This window comes from Rhipicephalus sanguineus, chromosome 10, assembly GCF_013339695.2.
Source record: "Rhipicephalus sanguineus isolate Rsan-2018 chromosome 10, BIME_Rsan_1.4, whole genome shotgun sequence".
Taxonomy (NCBI): Eukaryota; Metazoa; Arthropoda; class Arachnida; order Ixodida; family Ixodidae; genus Rhipicephalus; species Rhipicephalus sanguineus.
This window is the reverse complement of record NC_051185.1, coordinates 48,723,689-48,751,125: the sequence shown is the minus strand read 5'-3', so window position 1 is coordinate 48,751,125 and position 27,437 is coordinate 48,723,689. Positions and strand designations below refer to the sequence as shown.

The 27,437-nt window shown below is 46.9% G+C and overlaps 1 protein-coding gene across 1 annotated transcript in view; it reads right to left on the bottom strand.

Moving 5' to 3' along the window:
• The window catches only part of LOC119406376 (lysosomal alpha-mannosidase-like), a 79,201-nt gene extending 52,223 nt beyond the window's left edge, over nt 1–26,978 (bottom strand). The window contains exons 1-4 of the mRNA XM_049420067.1: nt 26,886–26,978; nt 24,548–24,650; nt 20,462–20,611; nt 18,308–18,504 (exon numbers count right to left, since the gene is read on the bottom strand). Of these exons, the coding sequence (XP_049276024.1) occupies nt 18,308–18,504; nt 20,462–20,611; nt 24,548–24,650; nt 26,886–26,978 (543 nt within the window). The remainder of the gene's footprint in view (nt 1–18,307; nt 18,505–20,461; nt 20,612–24,547; nt 24,651–26,885) is intronic.
• Between the last annotated feature and the right edge of the window lie 459 nt (nt 26,979–27,437).

Genomic DNA, 27,437 nt, shown 5'->3' with positions numbered 1-27,437 from the left:
CGCTTCTGGGAACCTAAACGGACGAGAAGACTGCAGCGATCATGTTGCAGTGACTTCAATTTTGTTCCCAGAGCAGGTAAACATTGTACAATGGGAGTCTATGGAAACGGCGAAAAATGTGGCTTGTTTTTCGTGACAAAAACGGTCACTGTCGTAAAACTAAGCAAGTTACGGTAATGGTCAGAAAATCACATGTAGTCCTGACAATCAGCTTTCGTTTGAAGCCAATCTCAACTTGCCGCAATTGGCATAACATTGTTCCCTAACGCGTTTAATGAAGCGCGGTCGCTCAAATGTTTGTGGTAAATTGATAAACCCTTGCTTACCAATGGCACCAAGGCATTCACCGTGGCCGAGCGAGCTAATCGCTCAAGTTCAGAGCGCAGCGTAACAGCGCCGTCATAGGTTCGATTCCTGGCGACGGATCAGCATTTTTTTTTTTCACCCCGTGACTTAGTTCTGCAGGTTCGCACAGGATGTCGCTGCCGAAACAAAAAAGAGCTTTTGTTTCGGTTTCGGTTCTTGACTGTAATCTTGAGCTGCCGTTTCTTTTTTTCTCTTTATTATATGACTTTTTTAGTGTATGTATAAACACTCCACGCGTATCACATCGTTCAGATCTACATTTGTAATTCTTACTTTACTCTTTTATAAACGTCCTAAGGAACAGAACGCCCGATCAAGTTATGGTGAACAAATCTCTTTCGAACTTTTGTACGCGTATTGTGGTGGAAACCTATTTCTCCCTTCTCATGATGTCGTTACGACCTTCTCAGTTACCTACAATTCAGCAACGTAAAGGAAGCGAACTAAGCTTAGACAAGCGAGGCATAGTAATTAAATGACAAAGACGTTTTTGCAGTTGCTTTTTACTTTAGGGCTAACGCTAGTGTTTGTCGTACTCTTAACGAACGAAGGGGAATTTTTCGAGGGGTTCTGTTTTTTTTTTTTTTTTTGTTAGACACTACTAATGAAACCAACAGATAGTTAAGCAAATCAAAGAATAGGAAAAATTATTTGTTCTTTTTCAAACAGCAGTGCAATGATTTCACCCTAACTTAAATGAAATCAAAATCGCCATCTCGACAAGCATCAGCGGACGGCTCATATACCCTTCTATATGCTGCGCTCTCAACTCGAAGAGACTGTGCGAAATCCCCTTTCCTACCTGGAGTGGCTGTATTCTCTTACAGCACCATTTTGTAGAGTTACGCGAGACTGCATCTGAGTTAGCTGCCTGCAGCTTTACTTCATTTGTTGCTATCGCACTCATTGCATCGTCCTTACGGTGAAACTGGGATTTTTATTCATCTCTTGTCATATCTATCGCCCTACGTGAACAGAAAAAAACCAGCATGCCTTCTCCTTTAACATCACATAGCACTGTGCGCTGCATCGGATAGGTCCGTGTGATATGACGTGTGTGGATCAAAGCTTTCGGGAAGTCCAGGGACTGGTGCTCCCAGTTACAAAACGAAAATCCTGTGATTCAGCAGCTTTTCGCACGCACTCGCAGCCCACCTCAACGTACCGCAATAAGATGCCATTTTAAACATCTGTAAATGAAAATGTGCGCAGCATGTACTGGCTGCGTAAGGCTGGAACCGAAAGCGGAGCTAGCGTTCGACCTAGCTTCTTCTAAGGTTTTGCTAGTAATACCAGGCTATTGCTCGAGGTGCAAAGTCTTTGCTAGTATAGTATTATAGGATATGGCTAAGCTTGGATAATCTATTCTTCTCAGGTTTCGGTCGGTTCCCCAGACTACGCACTTGTTGCGTGGTTCTGAAGGGGAAATGTCGCGTCACTAGTAGTTACGTGATGGGATCTTAGTCACGTGAGAGAGAAAGTACATCTCTATTAGAGTCCAGTGCGGACGCTGAGGTTGCCCCGCGCCACCCGGTTGTTCCGAAGTTTTTGGCGCCAACAGGTCACGTCAATAGTTACCTGACGTTACGGGATTTTAGTGGCGAGACTAATTACTTGATTTTACGTGATTTTTGTCACGTGGCTAGTTGTTACGTGATTGTAGTCACATAAGTAGATGTGCGATGTTACGTGATTTTGGTCACGCGACAATTGCAGGCGTGGTGTACAAAAAATTGTAGTCGCAGGAAACAAGTTAACAACCCATCATCGATATCACATATATTTTACGATTACGAGAAATTCACGTTCGTTGCTCGGAAGCTGCACTCGTGCACTTTTTATCAGGTTTCAAAATTGTTTGGGCTTCTACAATTTTTAATGGAATTTTTTGTATGCTTCATTTGCTCAATTCTTTTTTCTTTCCTGGTGAAGAGCGCATATATATTGCTGTAAGTTTGAAAATATAGTCAGTTTTAAGTTCAGCGCTGCGTGTGTTTTCAAATGTCGTCTTCGTTCCTTGCGCTGGGAAACATCGAATTATGGTCTACAGCGCATTTTTGCAAACAGAAAGCAGCTGTTTTCACTTTTGCATTCTGTTCCTGCTCTTTGGAAGGTGGGAACACTTGCAAGGAGCGTTGCAAGGAGAGTTTGACCGTAGTATCTTTATAATAGCGTTCGTATCACGGGATAGCCGCCGCGCGCTGTGGCTGAATGGGTTGATGATCCATGCTGGCTGTTTGCGCGCAATCGCTGGGGCCTTGGTTCGAATCCCAATGCGGTTTTTTCTTTTTTTTTTTGTCTCTCTCAGAATTGCCTATGTTTGCCGTGGTGGTACAGCGGTTACGGTGCTCGGCTGCTGACCCAAAGGGCACAGGTTTGACGGCGGCTCCAGCATTTTCGAACAAGGCGAAAATGCTAGAGGCTCGTGTAACTTGGTTTTAGATGCACGTTACGAACCTGAAGTGGTCGAAATTTCTGCAGCCGTCCTCTACGGCATGCCTCATAAACATATTATGGTTTGGGCACGTAGAACTCCAGCAATTCTTATTACTAGTACAACGCTGTTGAAGATTTAGTTGCTTGTTTTTTTCGCTGGAGCATTGCAACCAAGATATTTGCTGCAGTTTCGGTTTCGCTTTTGGAAATGGAGCAAGTAAACTTCTAATGTTTTATTTTGTATTATCACACAACCCATTACTTAATAACGAAGAAAAGGAACCCAGATTTTAGTTAACCTCAACCGACCGGAGCCACCTAGGAGTCCAGAGGCCAGGCCCGTAGCTAGGGGGTATGTCCCAAGGGCCCACCTCCCCTCCCAAAAGTTTGACGGAGGCGGTGTTTTACTGAGAAGAATAATGAGAATAGGTGTTTCTCTCAAACTGTCAAGGCCTTCAGCAAGTGCCCCCTCCCATTACCCAACACCCCCCCCCCCCCTCGCTGACTGGCGCAGGCTGGCGGCGGGGAGCGGTGTGCACGGAACAAACGGCGAAACGGTAGGCAAGCAGACTCGGAAGCGAGCGCGGCCGCTGCCATAGCATCGACGCAGAGATCTTAAACCGGCTGCTTTGCTGCTGGCTTGCGTTTCCTTTCTTGAATTCTCGGCACTCGCCACTTTCCTATGAAGAATGCTGTCTCACGCTCATAACGTGCATGCCATTTGTAACCTGGAAGTGCCGGGCGCGCGGCGATAATGCAATCGAGAGGCATGCACGATATCAGGACTGTTTTTGTGAGGCGAAACGACACCCTTTCAACACGTTCTTTAGTGTACGCTGCTTTCCTGAAAAGCATAGGTAATTTCATAGAGAATATTAGCCGATTACACACTACCTTGTTGCCGCAACGCCACAATTCACGCCGTTGAAAGAGTAATAAGAGGGAGTAACTAAGAGGGAAGTCCAGGCATGGACACATGCATGTTGTCTTTACTGATGACTTTCCCTTAACAGGTACCCATGTTAGCAGCAATGTACAACAGAGTGAATGAAAACAGCGAGGAAGAAGACTTCAAAACTAACAAGCGCTTTTCGCTTTACAGTTCTGCTTACCGATTCAATGAGACAAGTATTCGGCGCTCACTAGATTGCCCTCCGCATTGTGTTCCCGAGCCAAGCCTAATTACGGTTCATCAAACTAATGAAAAGATCAAGCTCGTCTTGCTTGTTCGCCTCAGGTGTCGATGTTATGCGAAGCATGCGGCGGGTAGGGGACTGTGGCGTAACGTTTTTTACTGTGCGACACGTTACAATATGATGCCAAAGATTTGTATAAATTTTATACGCACACATGTATATGCCGCAGAGCCGCATATGTGTTATATAACCAGTTGTTTACGGTTACGTATGCAACGTGGGTATTACCAACACCAGTAGCGGTAAGCTGATACGTAGTGCTTATACGTGTCTCGAGAATGCACGCACGTTTCACGAACCCGTGTACAAGTGTGCAAGAAGTTCTTGACAGTTCTTGGACGAGGGCATCATCACCGTAATTAGTGAGCACCAGCAGCTGGTCGTGACTTGTTATATTATCCGGTCGTGATCGTGGTGACGAGGGGTCCATGTGTAGTGAAGTATGTGGTATAGGAGAGCTGTTGGAATTCGTGGATGCCTCGGTCATTTCGTCGACAAATTGTCTGTCGACAGAGCCGGCGACATGTCGGAACCTGAAGCCACCCATCGCATTGGTGAGGTATAGGCCGTCGAGGCTGGTAGGCCTCGACGGTCGTATTCGTAGAATACCTGGGTGTGTGTGGCCTACGTAGCCTAATCTGCAAAGCGGCTGTCAATCAATCAGGCATCATCCTCCGTCAGCATGAGGCCATCACCCAGCATCGTAAGAAATGAAGAGGACACTGCGCCGTTCTGGTGAACGAAGTGCACTTTACGGTGCGGTGATGTGGATATCATATGTAACTTTCGTTAATGTATGCCTCCGGGGTCGAGCAATGCTTCAGTATAGCTTGCTGAATCATAGAGATACAAACGTAATGTTTATTAGACTGCTATAAAAGCGGAGCCGACACTGGAACTACAGACGTTAATGTGATATGACGCCAGTATCGCAGGAGTACATATCGTAAGAGTATCATGTAGCGTTTATTGCTTTCTTGTAAAATTAAATAGCCAGCACCACAACCACAATTGACGTTGCACAGATATTACGCCTGCGTAGGCTATTTCTTCAAACCAGTTTATAGACCTGGCGTGGCTCAGTGGTAGAATACCTGATAGCCACGCAGAATGCTTGGGTTCGATTCCTGCTGGGATCCTAATTTTCATACTTTCTATTTGTTGAGTAAATGCTGCCGATGTTGGTTTTCCTTAACGCTTTAGCATTTAAGCAACCAATGTCTGTTCTCGCCGTTCCTGGGTAGATATAAACTGTCAATCACCGATGGCGCATACCCGTACACCGCGGCCCAAGGTAAACGGGTATTTGCCACACGTGTCTAGTGGAAAGGGTTTGACGACGTACGCGACAGGATTTTAACGTTATTCATGTCATGACCCGGCAATCATATTCGTCAAATCCTCTTACCCTCCCATGCAAATTTTGGCCTACACCAAGTTAAGGAGGCGATCATGAGAGCACCCAGACGTAGGCGGCTAGATAGATAGATAGATAGATACGTAGATAGAAACGCTCAAAGTGCCAGAGGTCCGCTAAGAAATGCTTCGCATTTAAAAGATGCCTTTACTAACGTTTCAGCCGTGACACCGCCTACGTAGGTCAGTGTCTTGCGAAGCCCATGCCACAGCCCCAGCGGTATGGAATTCCTTTTTCCCGGTTTTTGATGTGTGCTACATGGAAGTTCGTTCAATGTAGAAAGCGCCGCGCGCATGCGCCATTGCTCGACATGCGTTCACTAGTAGTCGCGAAGGCAACGCCACCTCTCAACGTCAACTATTTTTACTCTTTTATAAGCACAGAATAAATCGAGAATGCCTAATAACGTGCGGATTAATTTTAAACGCATTTTTTTTTCTTTAGTAAATAGCAGCGGACTGCGTACAGCATTCTGCACATCTCATTCGTGCACTATGAAGGCTTGCCCGTCAGGCAACGCGACATGCCGTTGTGACTTTCAAAGCGCAATTCAACAATGCAAATCCTAATTATATGGTGAAAAAAAAAACTCGTTTATGTCACTGTAATTCACAGCCAGGGTCTTGTGACACATTTCGATCGGTTGTCAGTCCCTTTAAGAAAGCACATCGCGAATATATATATATAGTGATAGAGTAAGTATTTACTCTAAAAAGGCGTGACCTCACTAATGCTCACCTCATGTTCCACGATCCCAAATATTTGTCCATAAGTAAATATTGAGAAGGTTATTGTGTATACATATGTGAACTTTCTCACTATCAAGGAGGTAACTTCCGCGTCCCTACAAAATCTGCCCTAAATGGTGGCTCTGCGCTGTACAGCACACGTGTGCGCTGTACAGCGCAGCTCCCTTACAAAAATGGCTAGTAATATTGAGTAGACCACCTAGTAACCATCTATTGACATTGGTGACCGTCTAGTAACATTTGCGATCTAGTAACATTTGCCAATAGACCATCTAAAGACCTCCTTCTTACTTTTGTATAAAGACTATTTTATGTAGACCGTCTAAAGACCTCCTTCTTGCTTTTGTATAAAGACTATTTTATGTAGACCGTCTGAAGGCCTGCTTCTTACTTTTGTATAAAGACTATTTTATGTACACCGTCTAAAGACCTCCTTCTTACTTTTGTATAAAGACTATTTTATGTAGACCGTCTGAAGGCCTCCTTCTTACTGACCTCAAAATTCGCTAATTAAAAAAAGTCGTTGAATGTTAGGCGGATTTTTAGTAAAAGATAGGTGTGCCTCAGTGGTATCTATACGCCCACCGCAAATTTGTACGTACGCCATGAATGTTTGTTGCTTAATTACACGGAAAGGAAGTGTCCCTTCTGAGCTACATTGGAGGTCAAGATGTGGTGCCTATATATACTCGGTGACCAAAGTTTGGTTGTGAAGAGCGGGTGGCGAGCGGTTGTCAGTGTAAGTGTTGTATTACTTTGCGAATGTTGTGTGCATGTTTGTGTACGTGTGATCGAGTTTGCGTGTTTCGATGCTAATTTAATTAAAGATTCTCTGGCGCATGGTGCGACAGCGAAAAGCTCCCCTATGGATGCAAACAAATACTCCGCTCAGTCCATCCAAAACCTCCGTCCTTAAAGGGGGTAAATATTTTACTCCCCTGGACGGAGTATATAAAACCCCCATAGGGGCGTGCGCTAGAGGACGAGTCCATTTACTCCCATCTCGGCTTTTTTTTGCTCACAGTGATAGGGTGTCTGTTGAACATTGTTGATAGGGCGTTACTACGAGGTCACCAGACAACCTATGAACATGAGTCTGTTCAAAGTTGGTGGCCAATTGCAGCCAGAGCGTTGATTGATTGTTGGCACAGACGTCTAAAGACAATAGGTAGACACTATTTTGATTGTTGGTAGGTTCTAGTAACAATTGTCTTTAGACCGTCAACTTAATGTTACCAAATATTTTTGTAAGGGAGAGCCACCATTTAGGGCAGATTTAGGGCCTAATCTAAGAAAAAAAATAACGTGTTATCAGATGACAGGAATTCAATTCTTTGAGCTATTTCCACTCAGACAAAGCTGAGAGGGAATACCATGTCTAGAGGGTGTTTTCTAAAACGCATGCATCTATGATAGCACTGTGCTATTGATGCGCGTTAACCAGACTTCACACCTGTGTGCAGATATTCCTATTATTAAAGTCGAGGCTACATGCCAGTTATCGTGTCTTCTTAAATATTATTAATTTTTCTTAGTCGCTTTCGCGCGTATTTCTATTGCAACTTTTATGTTGCAGTAAAATTAATATTTAATTATATATTTCTTACTATCTATTTTACTATGATTTCCTTATCTACAATAGAGATAAAACTACCCGGTACAGTGGAAGGGACTTTCAAGGTGGGCCTACACGTTTGAGCCAAAAAAGAATCCCAATCAGGAATGTCATCGCAGCTTTGACATTCCTATCAAGCCAGAAGATTCCAGGATTCAATACGCGGCTGATATTTTGCATCATGAAGTACAAAAAAAGCTCCGGTTTTGAAGACCCTCGAGCGGAGCTTTAATCATTCTATTCGACATGGGTCATTTTCCGTTGGGCTTTCAGAGGAAGAAGACTACTGCTTGGAAAGCAGTAGATGTTAAGGGAAAAAAATTACACCATCTCCCGCTAAAGGGGATTATGAGGCGATGCGAAGCCGGAGCACTTGCACGATCGCGTTCCGTTGGCGTTCGTTGTGCATGCTACCGACCTCGCGTCGTGGAACGCGAAGAGGGACGCTACGCGCGTCGTATCTTCCATCTAGCCTGGCCGTTAATTCTCACAGGGCGAGCGGGGAACGCGGTCGACAGGCGGGCGAGAGGGGGGCAGCGTAGAAGTGGAGAGAGAAGGGGAGGGATCGCGCATGCGCTCGAGCTCATCGCGGCGTTGCGCAGGAGAGAATTTCGGCATGTCTAGCCCGCGTTTCAGAGGAAGAGTGGAAAGGGGGAGGGGAGAGGGGTATGGGAAGGGGGAGGGGAGAGGGAAAGTGGAGAGGGGGAGGGGAGAGTGTGAGTGGAGAAGAGGTGTGTGGAGAGGGTATGCGCATGCGCAGTAAGGGTGGTCCCGCCGCACACCACCACCACCACCACCACCACCGGATTGAGCTCCGCCTTAAGATACTTCGCATCTAAAAAGCAGATCTCGCTAGGCTTTATCTGGCTGAAGACTGGTATTTTTCAGTCATTAATTTGCTACGAGCAAAAAACTACTAATCGAAATTCCTGTGCGCATAAACACCATTGTTCTCTTAAGGGAACCTCCTGGAAAGAAAGGCTTAAGATTTCCTTTGGAACGCCTGCACATCTTCGTGGCCACAGAAGGAGCTCCACTCACAACTGAAGAAATTTTCATATGCTGGGTGAACGAAAGAAGGGGGAATTAAAGGGTTCGCTTTTCTCTGAACTCTGATGTGTCTTGTGACCCGTTGTTGAGCAAGTCAAATGCATTTTGTATTCTACATCAGGAGTGATACAGAATAAAGAAGTGATTTTGAGAGATTGTAGGAATAGTTGCTATATTATTTTGCATTAACAATCGTTGTTGTCAGCGCAAAAACGCCAAAATTGGCTCTTCTGAATTTCTTTGTGCTGATCAAAGTGGACGATTGGGCCAGTAGGTGATTCATGACCGACTTTGTGCTTGCTGTAGTGCAAAGTTGAAAGAGACTGCGCCTACAGAACATGAAACGAGAGCTTCAGGAGAACTTCCGGCGCCAACAGGATTCAAGACAATCACCTCGAGCATATGAGTCAGTCGACCGTGAGAAAAAAAGGGAAAAAAAGAGCGAGAAAGAAGAAATGCAAATATGATAGATAAGTGCCTTTTTTAGCGGGATAGACGGCTGATCTAGAGATTATTACACAACACGTCAGTCGTATATGTTCTACTATACGTTCATTCCTAACAAAAAAACTAACCAAGTTCACATTTTCCGGTGTACAAGATCATCTTTCAACGACTGTATCATTTTTGCACACCCGCTTTGACGGCGCCATGCTTGCGGTGGCAGCGACATTGCAAGAAGAACTAAATGAAAACAAATAAAAACTATCATTAACTTCCTTTTTTACTCTCATTCCTAGCGTTCTCAAACTTATCCAGTTCTAATTTGAGGTAACGCAAGGAGCAAACAATCATCACCCAAGTGGTACACCAAAGGAAATTTGGTTATTATGCAACCACAATATCCTGTTCGTACCCAAACATAATGATTCCCGCTAGCTGAAAAAAGAAACTCGGAAAGCATGCTGCTTCAATATCCCACCGGTACGGCAGCGCAAGAAACTAAACAAACAAATAAAAGCACGATTCTCTTGATGTATCGCGGGCGCATCTATAACGGCTATACATTTGGCGTGGCACGTCTAGAAAAACTGCCGATTCATTGCCAGTCGTCGCCGTCAAGATAACGCCGACACACAGCGCTCTCTTTTCTGCGCACTGAGGTGAAGCGACAGTCTCGGGGCGTGTGTACTGTTTCTTTTGATTCTCTTTTATTTAGTGCCACGTCACTGCATACGTCATGGCGGGACTTTTGAATTCTTTAAGGTCGATACGCCACGTGGTGTCGTTCACGCGAACTAGGCCGCTGGTGTCCAGAAAAGCTGCATATGGTTACGTGAGAGTATAAGTTACCATTTAAACGCCAGTGTTGTCGACGTGCCTGGTAAGTCCACAATGTGATCACAACCACTACTCTTACAAGAAGTCTATCCACCTCGTAACGCTTGGCTCATAGGCAAGAAATGCAGTATAGAATTACTCGCTGGTTGCTTCGCATTAAACCGATTCCCAAAAGACGTGGGATCTGCCGAATGTTTTTTTTTCTTTTTTTGTGGTCACACATGCAACGCCGACGGCACTTTTGAGGCAATAGAAACTTCGCTTGAGAAAAAAAAAAAGCGCGGAGAACTTAGGTTACCAAGTACTCTAGTCTGAGCGAGTGTCAAGCTGCAACCCCAGTGAAGGCTTTCAAGAAGTAGGGGTATTAAAACATAAGGCAACGTACGGTGTTCAGACAAAACGTGGTTGACGATTTAAAACACTGGCAAAGCCGCTCGATTGAAAAAAATGTACGGCCTGTTGCGTCGCGCTGAAACACATGGGCACAAGTTGCAACGCTGTGTTCACAGATTCATCCGCATTGGCGCTAAGAGACGTCCATACATCCAGACGCCTTGAAAACTAAAGAGAGATAAAGAACGAGGGTTCTGGAGTGTGCGAGACGCTGCATCGAGCATGCCGAGGAGCCGCTGCGTCTCGTGGCATCTTTTAACGGCAAAAAATGATGCCAACGTCGGCTACCACGAATTATCGTATGACACTGAATGCTATTGATGGAACCATTGGATGGAACTGACATCTTTGTTTTCGAGGGAAGTAATGTGTACATGGGAGTGTTGGTGACCTGATTGCCAATAATATTTTCCAAGAGTTCGAAGCTCCTCAAGAAAGCGCGCAACACAGGAACACTCGTGTTTTCTTTAAACAACCTTGGGGCGACGCGTCTTGTGGCGCCACAGCAGCAAAACACTCAGCTAGGTGGCTCCCGCCGCTTTCGGGGTACACAACAGGCCGCACCTTTTAGAGCGCAGCTCTTCAGGCGCCCGTTCCTGCGTTGAGAGGCGTCGCCATTGGCGTCGGTGTAACCTATAGAGCGAACGAGGACAAACAGGACAAACGAGATCGAACGCGGAGTCTGTGGATATCACGAGCCACTGGCTTCTAACCTCACTTTCTTCCTCCGTCACGCGCGCTGGCCCCTCGGTCGGAGTTCATGCGCATGCAGGAGCGGCACATACATGCTGCGGTAGGCTTCGCTTGTCGCAACGGGGCTGTCGCCGTTTCGCTTGGTTCGCGACGCCTGCAGTGCACAGAGTAGTGTGCTTAGGACTCGAGCGCTGGCAGTTCCTGTGGCAATATGTAACAAATGTTACACTGCTACAACTTCGGATAGCCAGAACTTCAAACATCATTGTCGTTGCCCCAACACGAAGCTGCGCTTAGAATTCGCTTAAGGCAGTTTTGTAATCGTCGGTGATTTTTTTTTTATCGAGCGGCTGTGGTATTGGTATGTACTATATGTGGGCGAGCGCAAAGCCTTCGCGAATGTGCTTATATCATAAATGTTTTTGTTTAGGCAAAGTTTATTTCATCAGAGGACGCTTCTAACTGTTGGGTACAGTGTCGTAATCAAGGGCAGTAACATATACAAATGTCTAAACACTATGTACATGAAACATTTTTACACAGATGTCCAAGTCCACAGGACGTCAACACATGCCACTGTGGGCTAACACACACATACAACCCTCTTATTTTCACATAACATACATGACTTCGTGAACATACCAGCAGATACGTACAACAGATGTTATGGCGCAGGCAATGTACGGAATTGAATATTGTTAGCATGAAATATATATATATATACAAGGACCCACACGGATACGGGAACATGCACACACAGAAATAATAAATACATTCATATTATATACATTCGTCAAGCTCTGTCTGATGAACTGGCTACAAGAACCAGGCTAGATGGAAAACCAGCCGCACACGAGCACGGCGACGGTGACCCGCCGCAACAGCCTCACACCTGTTACGCCACAAACAAAAAGCCCCCGCAGCGACTAGAAGGCGAGAGAAGCGACTACGCGGCTAGATGTGACGAATGGATCAGCGGCTAGATGTGACGAAGCGAAAAACTCCAAGGCCACGGAAACCAGTGTTAACGGCTCGTCAAAATACCCTTGCAATTACACACTGCTGCAGCACATGCTGGTTGGACTCTTGTAGCGGACAGTTCGGACAAGTGGAAGATGGGACCATGCTCCACCTCTCCGTCTGTCTCGTGTTGGGAGTACTCTCCATCCCAGCCGCCATATGAAGTTGCGGAGATGGCCAGGCAGAAAGGATGCCGTTATCGCGCTCCACGAGACACGACTCGAACGTGTTACACGGTCTGGAGGAACCAGAGGGACGAGCACCGCCGCCGTTGTATCTACAACACGGTTTTCTAGAATGTCTACATCGGGTAAACCTGCTGAGCGTGGCGATAAAATGCTACTGCCGTGGAGTAAAATGCAGGCATATTAAGTGCTTGCGGCACAGAGTTAAGCCTTGGTCCCGGTAACTAATAGCGTATGTTGGTGCCTAAGAAATAGCAGGCAAGATCACGCGCGGGACACTGATCACCCTGTAATAAGCGAAGCAAGAATCACACAGAAAGCAGCCGGCAGCGAACAGACACGGATGGGAAAGCGAATCCTTTGTCAAGCCGTTAGAGGCTTTTTGCTAGCACCCTGTAGCCTCACCAGAGTTGTATTCTTCCCTGTTGATGCTGAAATAAAGTTGTTTGTTTGTTTGTTCAACCTGTGTTGCGTTGTTGCCCAAGCGCCGCTCGGCAAACCAGCTCAGTCCCACCTGACCAGAAAAAAGAACCAATAAGGGGCCTGGTTATTCGCAATGGGGGCTGTACGACATAACAAATGTACCATGCACGGCCGCAAAATACAGTTTTTGCTAAGTACCTTCTCTCTAACATTGGTAAATCGTACTCTAGCGCTTCCCGGACGGACGTGTCGTTTTACATCTCCGAGTACTGAAACCCACACGGAGGCTGATATGCCATAGTAGGTATAATCAAGCCCTAGAATGCGCATATAGTCGCTTTTTGCGCTGAGCTTTGTCCCTAGTTCCATTGGCGATCGTCCGCTTTCTAAAACCTACCATAGCCATCTGTAACATACTGAGAGCGCGCTCGCGCCAAGGAGAAGTCTTCTTCGTCTTGTTCTTCGACCGCCTTGATGATGATACGTGCAGAGCACTTTAAGGGCCCGGTATAGTGAACTAGAACCAGCTTCCTAGTGGCGCGAACGGGAGGATTCAGGCGTTCCTCTTGGCGAAGAAAAATCCAGGTGGCGCCAGTGCAACTTTTTCTAGTCGCCCCGCCCCTTCTACTGTAGGCGCTTGCGCGCGTTTCTTGCGTGCATTTCTCCGCGTTCCGCGTCGTTGTAGCCGTGCCGTGCATTATAGACAGTTTTAGTTGAGCGCCCGCTACATATATGTGGACGCAGCCTGTCATAGGGAATGGCTGGCAGGCTGCGTCCGCAGAGCTGCTGCGGATGCCCAAATAAAACTGTGTAACGCGTTTACCAGAGAACGTGTATGCCGTTCGCTTCCACTAACTTCCAAGGAATATCGTACTCGGCTGTTTCAGGAGGTTGAAACAACTTACACATGTAACTGTACCGGGGATTGAGAATAATTTCATTCTAATTTTAAGCAACTTGCACGCTGCGAGTGCGTGCGATCGAACAGTGGACCATACGCTGGGGATGATAATTTTCGTCCTTATTATTTGCAGGTCAACACATTAGAAGAAAGAAAAATAAAGCGCTTTCCGGTGAGGACGTACAACTGCGGTGTCTAAGCGGCGTCTGCAGTGAACTGGAATCGTTATAATTTATTATCATACTCTTATGTTTTTCTTTATATTTAACTACTGCTGCTTCGACTAAGGCGCAGCGACCATATTTCAGACGCCAGTGAAATACCAGCTCACGGCGTCTCACCGTTCTTCAACGGCGGCGCCAAGCGTGCTGTCAGCACTAGACGCTTGTCAAAAAAAAATGATAACTTCGGGGTGACAACAAAAAGAGCAACGCATAGTGAGTCCACTATAGGCGAACGCATCGGAACGCTAGAAAAAAGTGCAGCCGCGATCCTTGCGGTGAGGCGACGCGTTCGGTTTCAGCCGCTGCATTGCCAGGCTCCTCCGTTCGCACCACTAGGATACATGTTCTAGTTCAGTATAGGGCCCGGGCTCCCGTATGCTGTCCTAGCTTGGTGTAACGCAGACAAAAGCACGTGTGCTTGCACGCGCTCTCGTGTTCGGGCCTGTGTAACGGGCTGTGTAAGACGCTGTGGCCTCTCCCCCTTACACTCTCTCAGCACTCACGGGATGGCGTCGGGGAACGAGATTCTCCAGACGCGCGATGAACCCGCGTGGCGTGTTCCAACAAGAGTTCGGGACGAGTAACCGCAACAGCAACTACAGTGAATTCATGGTGTGCTCCACATGCAAGGACATGTTAACATCGGGCAAGATACCCGTGATGAACGGAACTTTAAGTCGACTCATGCGCTCCTTCGCATCCCCACATGACTCCCTTTAGTGGGAGATGGTGAATTTTTTTGAAGACCGAAAAAGGGTCTTGGGCAGATATCTGGGGAACCAATGAACAAATATCGACATTTCGAAAAATTTAATGCAGCACCTGAAATAGACCCATACTCAACAAAAACTGTAGACAGCGGGATAAGCTGTACTCGTTCTTTAGATACAACATCATGTCATCGGCGAAAGCTGTCACTTCACGGTATCACTACCAGGTAGTGGAAGGCCTCGAATATAAGGATCTTTAAGTAGGGAGCGCACGAATGGTTCGAGGCTGAGTACAAAAAAGTACTGGGTATAGAGGACAACCTTGGCGAAGACCGCGAATAACAGGAAATGGGGCACTTTCACAATCATCAACGAACAACACGCTGTGCATATTTCTATACATATTTCTCAGAAGTTCAACGAAGTCTTGTGAGAACCCAAACGCTTCCATTACGTTAAATATGTAGCTACGTTCAAGGCGATCGAATGCCTTTTCTTGATCAAGAGAAACCAAGAGCTCAGGTGCTGATCTCGCCAACGAGTACGTAGTTATATCACGCGTAACAAAGGAGAGGCTGAATTTACCTTCCAGAATCAAGCACGCCTGATGATGTCCTATTAAGGAAGGCATCAGGCTTCTCAAATGCCGATTGACAACTGCTGCAAAAGATTTTTAATCGACGTTGAGAAGCGTAAGCGGTCTCCATTCCCCTGGGCGAACTGACAATGGGTCATGTTTAGGTATTACCACAATTCGACCATCGTGAAAGTTATCAGGGAAATCAAAGTTCTCGATGCAGCGGCAAATACAGAAGTGAAAGTGGCCCCAGTTTTATCCTAAAAGGTTAAATAGAACTCAACTGGCAACCCGTGCGGCCCAGGAGCCGAACCACGCTTCGTGGAAGACAATGCATCTTTTACCTCATCAGCTGACGAAGTTGCACAAAGTTGTGCAGCTACCTCTGGTGGAACCTGATGCAGCCCACTAAGCATTGTGAATGTATCGGTCGTACCATGATGCGCTAACATAGTCGTACGAGCCATGTTTTCAAAATGAGCTACGAAAACTGATCTATCACGCGCAGGTGGCAACGCAACGGGAATGGCCGCAGCGGCCTGAGTTCTCAGCGAACTCGACTGTCTGGGAAGAGAGCTTTTCGCAAAGCGCAGAACTTTGGGTGAGCACATGGACTACGTCTGCAACGCCAAGGAGACGCCGACAACGACGACGCTGCAACAACGCGCTGGAAACGTCCCCGTAACTCTCTCTGCCATGTGCGCATCAATGGAGTTAGTCGATTGACCCGAAGAGCAATGCGTAGCTTTGTGGCAGTGTCCACTAGTTCTTCCGACATACGATGTCTAAGGGCACGCCCTTCGAAGGAGCAGTGTAGACGCCACTGTACCTTGAGCTCGCCGCACGACTCTTGACCGGATCCGAACAGGGAAGCACGTAATACTCTAGATAAACTGGAGCGCGAACGCGTGTCATGCAGAACGCGGATGTCAAGACGCCATGGTCTCACTGACGATTCTCCATGCCTCGATTCTGAGCATCTTGCACAATCTTCCGCTCACGGCCTCGGTCGGGAAAGTCTTTCAAAAATTCCTCCTACCGTCTCGGGTGCCACACCTTTGTTGAGGGCGTACGTCATGGTTCCGGCTCTGCAGCTTGCTTCAACAATGTAGTCGATGAATACACACACACGAGGAAGAGGTGGTAAATGATTCACAGGTAGGCCCGATGAACTAGAAATGTACTTAAGAAAAACTTGGCAGTGGGCTAGTTGGTTAAACATTATCGATGATTGAGGCATAAAAAAGAGCAACTTCCAGAAGATGGCAGAAGGCCTCCTTTCATAACAATGGCGCACATGCACACGGTGGCACACCTAATCAAGAAGGTCGCGGCAAGGTACGGCGTGAGGACGGTCTTCACTGCGCCGAGAAATCTCATCGGACTATGCGCAAAAGTGAACGGCGACCCCGACAGGGACAAGGAAGCAGTGTGTTTGACCAAACATGCAAATAGGTTCGTCGAGTGCGCGAAAAACGTGGTATCCAAAATTCCACTGTCCTGCGGAGCTCATTACGTGGGGCAGACGGGAAGGTGTGTCAATGAGAGGCCGAAGGAATATAGACACAATTGTGGCCTCCTGCAAGCTCTGGGGCATCTGGCGACGCACTGCAGCAGGTGCACGTGTCATCCTGTGTTTGAAGAAACGGACATTTTGCACACGTCGAGCAAGCGCACCAAAAGGGAGGTCGTCGAAGCCTTCATTATCAGAACGGCAGCAGAGGGCGAGTGTGTAAGCCTGCCTTCTATTGCGCTTACCGATATGGAAATCAAGATGATAAAGGAGAGCAGGGGGCGTCGTAGCTAGGGCAGCGCTGCGCATGCGTGGGTTACCGTATATATTTCATTCCATAGTTCTAATAAACAGTTGTTAGTTTGCGCTCATATGTGCCGTCTGTGTGCTCTTACTCTGTTCCCAGTCACTTTTTGTAAAGTTTGCGCAAAAAACATCATCGAGCACTAGGAAGCGTTCGTTGAAAGAGGCGCCCAAAAGGGAGACACTTGAGCGCGTCGATGTGTCCAGCTTTACGCCATTAAAATTACTACGCCGTGTACTCTCGGCGCAAGAAATGCATTCGCATTTCCTCACGATTCCCTTCGGGGAGGTGGGGGCATTTTTTTATGTAAGCTAGAATGCTCCTTAGACAAGCATGTACGCGTGGCTTGGTGTTCAAGGCACTCGCTTTCAGAGCGTGGGGACCCGGGTTCAAACCCCAGCCCCGGGAAGAAAATTTATTTTGTATTATTTAATATTTCTTTCGTGCGTGCCAGCTGTGGGTGAGGAGGGTTTTTCAGGCAAACAGTGTATTGACTGACCTGTGTACTCCAAAAAAAGCTCCTCAAACACAAAAAAACCTCCTCACCCACAGTTGCTGCGCGCGAACCACCCGACAGTTGCACATCTCCTCTGCGAGGGCCCCGCCCTTGTCGACGCACGGAAGCGGCTCAAAACTGAGTACCACCGCCACGGCCTGCCCCGTGTAACCCTACAGGACTTCCTGTTCCCCACCGGCTACGAGGATCGCCGCCGTGGCGCTCTTGTGGCCCTGATCTCCTTCCTTCAACGCGCAAACCTGATCGAGCGGCTTTTCTGAGCCGCTCGATCAGGTTCGCCTGTTGCAGTTTGATCGTGTTGAGGAGGCGGGAGGAAGGCGTCTCGTTTGCCGTTCTAAGCCGCTCCACACGGTAGACCGGGCGCTTCTCTCCCGCCTCCGTTCCAATCACTACCTCATCCTCTTCTCTCTTTCTACCGCCTTCATCCCCCCCCTAGAATGTTTTGGTTGAGGTGTCCTACAGAGAGACAGTTATCGAGCACTCTTCCCCCATTTTCCCTCCTTTTCCTCTCTCATACCCCTATACCAAGAATAATAATGAATCACATCCTCCACCCCGCGGTCCGAACGCGAGTGCCCTGAACACTAGGTGACGCGCCCTTTGCCTTGAATTATTGCAACTAGGCCACGCGCCCATGTTTGGCCAAATCTGTATTTGTCAGCGCAGTTAACAAGCGTTTACGATGAATGTCAACCAACAAGCCCGACTTGGGGCTCTACTTCGGCATGTATCCTCACCTTTGCGAAGAGCGACGCCTGCGCGATGCTGTGTCCGAACGGGTCTGCCTGCCATGCTACGCTGGGCACGCCGCAATCGGGACCGAACGTTTCATTCAGGAAGCGCAGGCCCAGCGTCATCTGGTCGATGATGGCTGTGTAATGGGTGACCGCCTCGTCGTTCTGAACCCAGCCGCCACCCACGAACTGGAGCCGTCCTGCGAGATATCCATAGTCGCTGGCGTGTTCTATAGCCATGTGAAGTTATGTATCCGTTGTACTCAAGAAGGTTTTAAGAGGAGTTGGGGGAGCGAAAACTGCGCCTGGAGAGGGAAGCCGTGCCCCCGAATTAGGGGTGTGCGAATATTCGAAAGTTTCGAATATTCGTCGAATATTACATTCGGAATATTCGTATTCGATTCGAAAATCGTGTATTCGAAAAGTTTCGAATATTCGATAACTTCGAATATTCGATAACTTCGAATATGCGATTCGATTATCATGCATAAAATAACTAGTCTTCCACAATTCTGCTGCGTTCGTATCGCTAAAAACGTTACCGAGAGGAGCGATAAACATCGTAAGTACACGGAGGCATGATATCTGCCTGCGACGAGCGCCCCAATACGTATGATTTATTGCTGGTGCATCTCCGACGTGCAGCGCTGTTGGCGATCATGTAACCGTACATTTTCAATATTATGCGGCCGTAACGTGCCGCACTACCACTCTTTCACTATGCGGGACCACTTCTGAAGAAAGGCAGTGACCCACGTGACTGGTTGCGGACTGTAGGCACCTTCATATACCCCAGTCTGGCAAAGCTTTGCCCCATGTAACTCCCTATACCAGCCACTTCTGTTCCAAGCGAGCGTGCCTTTTCAGTGGCAGGGGGGGGGGGGGGGTTGTCTCTGTTACAAGGGAGCGCCTGCTGCCTGATCATGTGGAACAACTCATGTTTCTTCATGATAACATGTAGTAATTACTTTCATTGTGCCGTGATATTTGCTTGTGTTGTGATGTGCATTGTGCTAGCCTGGACATTGTGTTCTGGAGATAGCAGTGTATGTTGTGTTGCCAGTCAGGCTGCTAAGGTTTTTTTTTTTTTTTTTTCAAATAGCTACATGTTAAATAAAATATTGTTACTATGGAGGCATTTTTTCTTTGATATTCGATATTCGATTCGATATTCGAAGGTGGATATTCGTATTCGATTCGTATTCGAAAAATTTGATATTCGCACACCCCTACCCCGAATAGATGGTGGCTATGGCCGCCATCTTAGTAGGGGCACGATAAAAACAGCGTTTGTCAAAGAAAAGGGGGCGATTTCCTCTATGACACTGAGAGCTTAGTGTGGCAATTGCTGGTATAGTTGCCAATGTTAGGGAGCGGTCTATATGGTATCCCACGGTGTCGCTTTGCAACGCAAAAACAAAGGATCAGGCAAGAGGGAAACTGCAAAGACAGTCGCTGCAATGTCAGAGTATAGTTTTCATGGTGCGTAAAACGTGTTGCACCAGAAATAAGCATATCGTTAGAAGTTAGCGCTTCTCTTCTCGGCTTCCTTCTTGTCTTGTCCCTTGTACCAGAGTTAGCAGCAGTAATTGAAAACGTCGTATCGCTGCAGTCCTCGCTGTCACTTAGCAAGTTCGTCCTTATAAAATTATAATGTCTAGGTTATTACGTTCCAGCACCACGATATGATTACGAGGCACGCAGTAGTGAAGGGCTCCGGACATTTCGACCGTGTAGCGTTTTATTAACGTGCACTGACATCGCACACTACACGGGCCTCGGCCATTTTTGCCCCCATCTAAATGCGACCGCCGGGTCTGGGACCGAACCCGCGGCCTTCGGGTCAGCAATCGAGCACCGTAACCACTGTACTATTAATAGGTGGACCATTTCACAAGTTGCCCAAGCAGCAATTGGCAGAAGGCAGCTCAGGAAGGTCAAAAGAATGCGTCAGGGGTTATATCACGTGCAAAAATGTACGTAAACCACGAAAGTAAACACTACGCGTTTCATCAAGCTTGTCTTCTTGTGTGATAGAAAAGGCAAGAAACTGATATTTACTCATTTGTTTTTGCGCCAATACGTAACTCCCCCCTACCCCCCTTCTCCCCTCCCCCCTCCCCCCGGCTTTAAGCATTGCACCAAGGCCTCGCTTACCCGACTGCACTAGCTGGTGCACCCGGCGGCGTACGGCCTTTGGCTGTTTCTCCCACCAGCGAGAGAAGAAGATGTTCTCGGCCGACACGTAGCGCCGCTTGCGGCTCTGCTGCAGGGCCTCGAGCACCGTGTCGTAGATTAAACGAACCGCTGCGTGCGCACAGAAAGAAATGACCACGATTATTGGTGAGCCATGCATTTCTAACCTACGTTAGAAATGCATGGCTGAAATGCGGGAGAAGGTGGCGGCTTAATGAGAAGAAATATCCTTGAACATCGGGTGTCACCAGAGTCAGCGTTGCAACAAGTGGCCTTGTCCTCTTCAAGGCTGCCTTCAAGAAGACAAGACGACTTGTCACAACGTTGGCTCCAGCGACAACCCCTATTGAAGGATGTTTCATCCCTTCAGGGCAAAGTATCCCAGGCAGCACAGCACATTGGTCCAATATTGTTTATACGTTGGCAAATGATGGCCCAATGATGGCCCATACAAACCACTATAAAACCAATGTTGGCAAGCCAGCCTACAAGGATGCCAATAATGGTCCATCTTTGCCAGCCAACATACAATATTGGTCGTGCTTTTCTTTGAAGTTGGCAACAACGGCCCATGGTTCCCGATGTAAATACGATATTGGCAGAACCAGGCCGTATGGATGGCAATATTGGGCCAGCTTATCCGTTGGTAAAACAATATTGGTTAAGTAATGTCAGTAGATTGGATATATTGTCCAGTCAATTTGACTGGTTAAACAATATTGGACGGCCAATGCTACGCGCCGGACAATATTGTCCAGACTTACACGTTGTCGCTCCAATGTCTTAAACACTGGCAAGCATATGCATGATTAATCGGCAAGAATGTTTTTTCCCCTTTTACCATCACTGAGGGAAGGTTAGCCCGAATCGAGCCACCACCTGCATGCACGCTATTATGAAAATCACTTTGTCCGGCATCCAGCGCACCTCAAAGAAGATTTCTGGTTACCTATCACCCTAGGCGTGCGCAGGGTTCCCCATTAGGGGGGGGGGGGCAAAGGTTCGTCGCAGCGTCCCCCACCCTACTAAGAGGTTCGTCCGAATTAACCGGGTTGCGGACAGGTATGGCCGAATTAACGAGAGTGTGATGCCGTTAAACAATAAACATGCTTGCAGGGACCAGAGAACGCGTCCTAATTATCCGAGTTTCCGAATTAATAAGTGTGGAATTAACGAGCTTTTACTGTATAAAGATGGCAAAAACAGTCCATCGTTGTCAGCCAACAAACAAAACTGCAAATTCCAATCTATAAGAAAGGGAACAATGGCGCACACAGGGTCTCGATTTTTAGGTTGGCATTTGGTGTGGCACAAAATATATGCAAAATAGTTGGAGAAAATTCGTTTTACAGATGTTGAGCAATGTAAAATAAGTACCAAGTTCTCAACTGAGTTTTGCGCGCTGTTGGAAATACATCTATGAGAAAGGAAACACAAAACAAAATCTCACTTTGCAATGCTTGTTGAAAGTTAACGTTAATTGTGTGATACAGCCAGCGTATACATCGCAACTGTATAAAAACAACCAAAAAACCCTACTTTTACATTGATTGAAGCTGTACATAGCGTTGACGAGTTAATGGAGTAGAATAGAAGTCATCTGCTTCGCAATGGGCCTCTGCGCTGGTGCGCCTTCTGCGCACCGCACACGCACCGAAATTATTCTCACGGCTTTATTAGCGGCAAACAATCAAAACATTTCATGTGACTTCAACCACGCTGTGTATTTTCGTGTTTGCTACACGACTGGTTGAATTACAGGATTATAACTTCTTTGTGTGCGCGCTACAGCGACGTGCTGTCCAAGACTACGGTATCGCCCGCGGAATCTTTAAATGATCGATGAGTTATGTTTGCACTTTCAACGCTTCACACAACCAGACGTGTTCACTTTGAATAAATGTTCTCGGTGATCGGGAGGCCGGAGAAGCAGCGCGGCGCCATGTTTTGCTCCGGAATTTGTCCTCTCCTCGCGGCAGTGGGGCAGCGCGGTGGTCGCTGGTCATAAAACACTTGTCACTTGACGGCTGCTCCGCCCACGACGGTTCGCTTTCAATGCCTGTGACAACGAGGGGGGGGGGGGGGCGTTGAGGGAGATGGCGGGAGACAACGGCAGCTCGGAAGATGCGTACGCGTTTCGGCCCCTTCTGGCCGGCGGCTATTCTTCGTCAGTCAGTGGCGGTTACTTTCCCTCGTTCGGGCTCCCAGCTTCGGCGGGCGCGCGCCCCTCAGTATTCAGTCGAGAGTCATCGGGAAAAAACGGAGTCGGATACCGAGACAGGATGCCACGATTCTACGGATACCGAGATTCGACGGCGATGCCACAGTGAGAAGGCAGCTGCCCTGTTCTTCATCGGACCTGACTGTTTTGACTTTTGAAGAGCGATCCGCAGATGAGCGCCGATGTGTTCTGACAACTCGCAAACTTTCCGCCGGATTTTTGTGTTCGTATCGCGTTCAGTAAGTCGTTTTTCTCCTTCGTCGCATGTTACTTTCCGTGTTGTTCGTAAGTGAAATGTGTGCTGCGTTTATTATTGTCTACATTACCGCGTAAGTTTTTTTAAAATTTGCTAGTTTGTGAATACCGATGTGGGGGGCTTTATTGTGCGCTTCGAAGTAGGTTGGTTAAGTTCTCGCCCTCAGCGATGTTGTCAGCATTTGCGTGTGCTATTTTGTTCTTTTCTCGCGTTGTAGTGCGTCAGCTCAACACCCTTTTTTCATTTGCCCTTCGCCGCTGGATTCGCGCAAAGAAATGATGGATTTGTAACACACAAATTTTTATTAGTTGTGAAGTTGTCGCAGACTTTCAAGCTCTTGCCGCAGTCACCTTTTAATTAATAAATAGGCGATGAACTTTCTGGTAGTTCAAGGTGGTTATGGATCTCAGCTGTATCGAATGTCTGTTCACGTGTACATGTTCATTTATTTCATTTTGTATCACGCTTCGCTTTTCACTGACTTCCTTTTGAACCTTCGGTGAACTGACAAATCAAATAAGCGCTAACACCTAGGGAGGCTGTGTGTGTTTGTGAGTGGTCCTGTTTCCCCGATTTCTAATATAAGGACGTTATTGAAGGTAATTAGTGTAGGTTCTGTGCAGCTGTTATCTGCCAGCAAGCGGTCAGCAGAACAAAGCGCGAAATGCGAAATTATTTTCAAAACTTGCAGTATCTTTGCCATATGTATACATGCAGAATAAACTTGTGTGTACTCTCAGCTTTTGTACGCTGATTATCCCTGCTGCTTGCCTAAAAGCAAAAGCGTGGGCAACATGCATTTATTTACGTGCACAAAAATCTACCTCACGTTAAACTACACATTCAGTGGAAAATGTTTTCATTTCCAGCGTTAAACGCTGGAAATGAAAGAACGATGGTGCAGCCAACGATAAAGGCTGGCAAAAAATATTGGAGCTGCCAATATTTATACAATGTTGGCGATACGTACGACGAACAATGTTGGCTACAGCCATCCTTGCCATTATTGGCGATATGTTGGACGGACAATGTTGGCTACAACCATCCTTGCCATTATTGGAAAATAATTGGCATCCAATATTGGACCAATGCACATTTAGGTGTAGCAAACCCCCAAAAGCCAACGCAGGACCAATATTTCTGCCAATGTTTACCAACATTGTTCCGAGATTGGTCCAATGCCGGCGTGCTGCCTGGGATGTGCTGGTGGCTTCTTTAAGGTGAGAGCAAGCGCTTACATCATGTTCTTTAAGGTTAAGTTTCCGTTCTTCTTCTTTAAAAGCACTTAGCCAGACATGTAAAATGAGAGATTTATAAACAAATAGTACAGACGGGTAAGATGATACTCTTTTCTAACAAGCCAGTAAATCGTGAGCAAGTGGGAGTACAGGAGGAAAGGTGTTCAAGGCAGCAACACCTGTTGCTGACTTGAAGGAGACGACACAGCCCGTCGAAACTTTGGCTCCAGCGACACCTTCCCTTCTAGGATTCTTCATCTTTAGACTCATAGAATGTTACCAAATCGGCCAGGCCAGTAGGCTACTCAGCAAGGAGAAATTATGGTGCGCACAATCGTTGTAGGTGATATCCAGCGTGTGCAGCCAGCCGGCGTCGTTGTGGCTGTGGCAGACGACGTGAACGTTGATGTGACCAAACTTCGGCTTGGGGCAACCCTGCGGTAGTGAACACAAGGCGGGCCTTAATTGTGAGGAGCAAGGAGTTTTTTTGTGTGTGATACGTGATTTTACGGGGATGGCAAATCGTTGAACATGGAGTGTCGGTGTGGTCGACGTTCCGACAAGATGACTCGTCTTCGACAGAGTAGCAGAAGCTACGTTTTCCCACTATTGGCCCCAGAGACCTTCCGCGTGCACCCATTTCTCTTCACCGCAAACCTCCATATTATTCTTAACTTTATTTATTTATTTATTTATTTATTTATTTATTTATTTATTTATTTATTTATTTATTTATTTATTTATTTATTTATTCATTCATTTATTTATTTATTCATTTATTTACAAATACTGGAGTTCCTACTCAGGCCCCTGAAGGAGTGGGTGCATCGTAGGAAATAAAGAAGACAAAAATACCTCAAAAATGCACATTTGCAATGGTGAATTACGCAATAGCATGCAAGAAGAATAGGCGATTAAATGTGGTTCAAACTCAAAAAAACCAAAAAAGTCAAGCAGTTTTTTGACATACAAACACAAAAGTTTACTCCTTTCGGCAATACACATCGTATAAATGAACACGAAATGAAAAGGAGCATTGAGTAATTACCTTCTGTGCATTAAGTAAAGTAAGTTGTAACAATGAAAATAGTAATTATTCACAACTTCAACGCAATTGCGCTGTATTAGTGTTAAAAGCTTTTTCTGGTAACTCGTTCTATAACGAAATATGATAAGGAAACAAGAAAGATTGATTTATGATTAAGTGATAGCGATTTCTTTATCTTGTAGCGAGATCCGATATATTTTAGCACGAACTTGTTAGTGAGGCTCGACGTTTTTTGCTTGGAACTTAGAGGGATACTAAAGTCGTTTACCAGTTGTCAAGAATTCTGCAAAGCACGCTCCGCCGCTGGTGATAACGTGAAAATTTTATGACGATGTGCTCTACAGGGGTGTTTCAAATGGCACCGTGGGTTTTCGTGTATCCGTCTTTTATGTACAGATCCTATTCCTTGAAAGCGTAGCTTTCCCGCAGTTTCCACATCTCCAAATTCATGAAAGAGCGTACCGATGCAGAACGAATTAGGAACGCTGTCAGTTTATTTTACAGCTGATGTGTTATGGTTGAATTTTGCCGTGTGTCGTAGATAAAATGATCACCATCAGGATCCGGCACGCGCTTATTCACCGCCAGAGCACTCTCCACGGTTGGTTGATAAGAGAAGCTACAACTTGCGGTCCCTAATCGGTGTTTGCCGCCCGTGTGTCCTCTTGTTAGTCTTTAGTGGGCCATCGAGGTGAGTAGTGAGATTTGCCCAATATCTGTGGCACATACGGGCTATAGGAGTTTTACCGCAAAACCGCTATGGTCGAGGTTTGCCGTGTGTCGTCGATAGAAAATTATCATCATGATAAACCGGCACGCGCACAATCAGCGCCCGAACACTCTGACAAATTAGGTCTATTACATCACAGCTGAAGGCGACGAAGGCACTGCTGAGGTTTTTAGGATAGACGAAGTTGGACAAGCGGCAGTGACAGAAATGTCGCGTACCACGCAATAGTGACCGACTGATTCTGTATCTGCTGTGTCATGTGCTATCTTTCTATCTTTCTCTCTCTCTCTCTCTTTCCTCTCCATCTTTAAATCTCCCCCACCCTGTCCCCAGGTGTAGGGTAGCAAACCGGTTTTCCTAAACTGGTTAACCTCCCTGCCTTTCCTTCTCTACTATTTCTTATCTCCTCTTCTCTACGTCGATAAAAGATGAGACTGCCATATCAGAAATAGGTGACCGCCGACGAGCCTCGATCGAGGGAGCATCAATTATAGAAAAATGGCGCATACAAGTACGCATGCGACCGGCCCACGCTCGAGGGCCTATTTGTGTACACCCATAGGCGTGCGCACAGGGGGCAGGGGCCCCCCTAATCACATAAGAGGGGGGGGGGGGCGCAAAATTTGTCCTGTACATTGGCCACCCTAGTCACCTAAGAGCGGGGGGGGGGGCGCAAAATCTGCCTCGTACATGACTTAGTAGAGGGGGCGCTGCGATGAACCTTCGCCCCCTCCCTGATGGGGAACCCTGCGCACGCCTATGTGTACACCCGCATTTCTGTACTTTCGCCCGCACCCCGTTTCTCGCCAACTATGCCACCGCCGCCATCGAAATCTGTTACTCATAAAAGGTCCACAAAAAAATAAAATAAAATCGCACCTCGATGACTCACCTTGAGTTCGCATTTGTTTCCTGCCTCCATTGGTGGACACCCTTGCAGAAGCAGCAATACAAAGAACGCGAAAGTGGCAGCCGGCGGCCTCATCTTGCTGCGATCGCGATGGAAGTAATCCGAACACGACGCCGCCGTCTGCAGTGACAACGGATAGCGTGTTCGAAGGAGCTATGTCGCGTCGCCTTTTGTTTTACCCATGGCGGCGACGGACCGGCAGCTCGCGATACTGGACACAAATGTGGAGTCTTGCGAAAAGCGCGCAGGTTTCATGGACTAAGCTCTTAGACCTTACAATCCGGAACCACGCTTCTTTATCTCTTAATGTGTTACCATTCTGTTCTATTCTAGCTGGTGTGCTGTGGAGATGTTGAGGTTTATATGAGCGCGGCTACTCTATTTCCATAAGTTTTGCAGGGGGAAAATGTGGTTAACAGAGAAAAATGAACAAGTAAAAAAAAACTTGGAGGACGGTTGAGCCTCGCTTTCAAGAGTAGAACGTGATAGCTTAATCGGGCCCCGTGCCCAACGCCTTCAAACGTGTGGCAAGTA